The 4493-nt window shown below is 45.6% G+C and overlaps 1 protein-coding gene across 1 annotated transcript in view; it reads left to right on the top strand.

Annotated features, from left to right (window-relative positions):
- LOC119410806 (tyrosine-protein kinase receptor UFO) overlaps positions 1-4493 on the top strand; it is a 59792-nt gene that overhangs the window by 1547 nt on the left and 53752 nt on the right. The window contains exon 2 of the mRNA XM_037677727.1: positions 3912-4122. Coding sequence (XP_037533655.1) covers positions 3912-4122 — 211 coding nt within the window. The remainder of the gene's footprint in view (positions 1-3911; positions 4123-4493) is intronic.

Here is a 4493-nt window from a genome sequence, read left to right as displayed (position 1 = left end):
TCACAGTCCTCCTCATGGACATCCCTGTCCTCACAGTCCTCCTCATGAACATCCCTGTCCTCACAGTCCTCCTCATGAACATCCCTGTCCAGGACTGGGACCTGAGGTGCTGCTCGCTGCAGCTCCCGGGTCAGGGCTGGACAGATGGAGACCTCAGGTTGGTTTCAGTTTCAAACTGTCCTGATTGTTCAAACCAACAGCTCTCAGATAGAAACAGGAGTCTGACTCCCACATTCCTGTTTGGATCCGTCCCAGCAGCCTTGGACCTCGAGTCTCTGTCTTTTCTTTGCAACATATCAGTGAAATTCCACGACGTCCTGGAAACACCAAAACAACTCAAACAAAAGAGCCTTGATGTTCTGAACACACACAATGTTCACAACCTTCACCTTTCCGCTCAATCAGCCAAAGAAGAAGTGAACACCATCCAGAACCGCTGCCGTCCTCTCTGGGCCAGAGCTCGTTTCAAATGGACTGAGGTGACGTTCAGAACTGTTCTGGGGTCAGACAGGTCCAAATCTGAAGTTCTGTTTGGAAACCACAGACACCACGTCCTCCAAAGAGGAGAGGGACCATCCAGTCTGGTTTCAGATCACAGTTCTAAATCCTGCCTCTCTGGTGGTATGGGGGTGCATTAGTTCCTCTGACATGGGCAGCTTACACATCTGGAAAGAGTCCATCAATGCAGGAAAGTATCTACAGGTTTTAGTAGAACATCTGTTCCCATCCAGCAGAGAAGATCCAGGACTGAAGGACAGCTAGAATCCTCCATCAGACCAGAATGAGACCTACAACTGGTCTCCTCAGGTCCTCCAGAACCTCCAACATCTGGCCTCTTTGTTTTGTGTTTTTATCAACATTTTAAACAACGTTCCAACTTTTACAGAACTGGGGTTTTATTTACACGTTAGGCTGTTTGTGTGTGTGTTCTGGATGTGAGTCAAAGCTGCTCTGAGTCACGGTGAAGCGTTGATGGATGGGACGAGGGTGAAATGTGTAGCGATGAATCTGAAGAATGGTATGAAAAGGAGAAAAGGGCAAAGGCGCGATGCCAAGTGGAGGGGCGGGTCCGAAGGAACCGAGGAGGGGGGGTCTCTGTGAAGCATCTTTGGTACGAGACTTTTAACATCAGGGTGGGAGGAAGAGACGGACGGTGATAAAAGTGTTGGACGTCAGGGGGACGGGGGAGGTGAAGACAGGACAAATGGATCCCTGGAGACGGGCCACACAGGGACACGCTCTGTCCGTCCCTCAGGGACATGCTCGGTCCGTCCTCTGAGGACGTTCACAAACTCTTCATTACGTCAAAGCTACAAAATGACCCAGAGACGGAACGTGGGGCAGATCCTTTAAAACGCTCCTCCAGGCGTCACAGCAAAGACAGAGGTGATTTAATGACAAAAACTGGGAAAACGGTTCGTTCTCTGCCTTTACTAGTGCTGACGGGAGCAGGGGTCAGAGGTCAAAGGTTGACCCTGAAGCACACTGAGAGGGCGGGATGACAAGCTTGGGAAAATCTTGAACGACAGAAAAAAGGAAAGTCTCGAGTTATTTTTGTCCCGACGTGCTTTTGAAGCCGAACGTTCGTGTCGTCTTCGGGTTTAAGGCCATCTGTAAACTCTGCGTTCCTTTCCTCAGACATCACCAGCTCCTCTCGGTTCTGCTGGTTCTGTCGGTTCTGCTGGGTTCTGTAACTGTCACGTCCATGACCTCACAGTTCTGGATGTTTAGCAGACGACCTGCAGCCTTTCCCAGGAAACTGGTGGTGTTTATATTACGCTGAGCAGCCCCCCCCCCCCCTCCCCCCCCCCCCCCCCCACTCACCCCACCAACAGGAGGCTTTAGTCCCGGCCCGGTATCAGAGCTGTCCCCCTCGGGTCAGAACCACGATCAGGGAGCAGGAGAGACCATCATGTGAGGCGACAGATAAACTCTGACTTTAGCTGCTATCAGCTCGAAGCACAAATCAGGCCTGTTAGACACACCCAGGAAGGAGGAGCTATAATGTTGTCTCCAGCCGTCTGTACTGTTAGCAAAATATCTCAGGAACCTCTGAACGCACCTTGATGAAACTGGCAGAACGTCTACTACTGGCTGAGTTTTGGAGCCGACCCTATTCAAAATGGCCACCACAGCAAAGCAATCTTACCAAACACCACCATGGTCACACCTGTCGCGATAAACAATAAATCAATTAATCGCATGATAAATGAAAATTATCGACCTCATTTTCATTTATCGACTTTATCATGTCTTCGTGTCTCTTTCTACTGAAGACACTGGAGGACAAAAGGCTTAACTCCGGTGTTCTTCACTGACCCCTCCCTTTCTCTTTAAAATCTGTTTTAATCGTCCAAAATCACGTTTTTGTATCATTAAAAGCAGCTAAGCTGAGAAGCTAAGCTACGAGCTAAGCTAACAGGATGACCTCGGGGAAAATACCTCCGTCTTATCGAAGCTCCGAAATTCAGAGTTGAAACCCGTGCTTTTGTGTAAAAAGTTGTTTTTCTCTGCAAAAAGAAGCCGAGAACTTGTTTACTGATTTTTTATTAAAAGCTTTGTGTGAAAAATGCTAAAGAGCTCAAACCACACCGAGCAGCCGCCATTTGAGAACTGAAGAGAGACAGCCCATGTCACGTCAAGGGGCCTCCCTCACATTTTTCTTAAAGAGACACGCTGCTCACTCCCTCACTATCCATCCTTCGGTTCAAACTGTCTTATACTGCATCCGGTGGTCAAAAAATGTACTACACACAAAATAAATTAACAAACATTTCTTCCTAAATATGACAATAATTACTAATTATTGTCAAATTTCAAACAATATTATCGTTTATTGCAATAATTTCTGAGACAATTAATCGCCCAGCAACATTGATTATCATGACAGGCCTAGTCATAGGTCAGCCATTTTGACAACTATTGAGCTAAACCTGGTGTGGAGTAGCTGAGAGTCATCCCCAACAAGTCCTCTGAGGGCCAACAGGTCACATGACGTTATCCACGAAACATTAAGAATAGCGTAAAATGTAAAATCAGTTTGCGTTTTCACGTTTAGAAACATTTTTATGACTTCGTGTCAGCTTCGTGAATAATAAAAGGAAACTGGCGTTCTGGAAGGAATGCACGCCTCCCGCCATCTTGAGTGCCAAAGTTTCAATATCATCAAGAATAAAAATCCTACGTGAGCTGTTAGCACTGTGAACGTGTGCTGGGATGATTCTCAGCTACCACCACACCAAATTTTAGCTTTCACAATTACTGATTTACAGACACTTCCATGTTTGCTAAGGTTAATGAGCTGCGGCAGCCATCTTGAATTTGATTGTAATAGTTCATCAATAGTTGTCCATAAAATGGTTAATTACTTAGAGTTTCTTTAAAATTCAGCCAGTGGGATATTTTGCTAAGAGTCAGACAAACGTACTTGATCAAAGTTAGGAATCAGATTATTAGTGAGGATAGGGAGCAGGTGGAAGAGAGCCTGGAGAGGTGAAAGTCAGAAGTAGGTCTTTCCTGGGATTGCTACAAATGGGCCGGGTCACAAATGAGTTTATCAAAGGAACGATTCAGGTTTGGAGACAAGGACGAGATGGTTTGGACGTGTTGGACAGAGGAGCTGCAGGAGGACAAGCAGATGATCCACCAGGAGACTCCTGAAGGAGCAACACCAAGAAGAATCCAATTATTGATGTACAACATTCCATAAATAACAACAATAATCGTCTTTATCATCCTTTTAGAAAGTATCTATACGAGTTAAACCACAGAAAAACAAGATATTTTGAAGATAAATAACTTTTTATAGTTTTACAATCTGAATTTCATTAGATTATTTTAGAGAAAATTAAGGAGCAGTTTAAAAAAATAAAAACCTTGTGATAAACTTTAAACCTCTTCCTGTTTTAAAGATTTAAAGTTTGAACGGAGCCCGAGCACCGTGGTCTCGTCGCTGGGCAAACCCGTCTCGATGCGCTGCGATCTGAAGGGTACCGGGGCCGAGGAGGTGGACCCCCCCGACGTGGTCTGGCTGAGAGACGGGGTTCCCCTTCTGTATGCGGACACCAACCAGGTCCAAGTCCCCACGGGCAGAAACAGCTGGACCGTCACGAGCACGCTCAGGTAGGAAGCAGCTGCTGCTCGAGGGGAGATGAAGGAGATTTAAGGTCCGTCATTTGTTGTTGGTGCAAAAACCCAGTTTGGTTCTGAGGTTTACTTCCTGTTGGTCTTATCGGCTCACTGTTGCTCGGTTCTGTCCCCCAAAAAATTAAGCCAGAAAGATTTTACACAAGAAAAAACACAGAAATTCCATTTTCCATGAAAATTGAGCGCTGAGTGAAGAAGCTGAAACTGTGCTGCTGAAGCTAAATAGCAAAAGGCTAAAGTAAACAATAATTAACAAAAATCTAGCAAAAAAGAGCAAAAGACTGGCTAAAAGGAGCAAAAGCTTAGCTTAAAGATAAAATGCTAGCTAAAAACAAAAAGTTACAAAA

This window comes from Nematolebias whitei, chromosome 6, assembly GCF_014905685.2.
Source record: "Nematolebias whitei isolate Nwh7 chromosome 6, NemWhi1, whole genome shotgun sequence".
In the NCBI taxonomy this organism is placed as follows: Eukaryota; Metazoa; Chordata; class Actinopteri; order Cyprinodontiformes; family Rivulidae; genus Nematolebias; species Nematolebias whitei.
The sequence above is the reverse complement of the archived record's forward strand: the minus strand, read 5'-3'. Positions and strand labels throughout refer to the sequence as shown.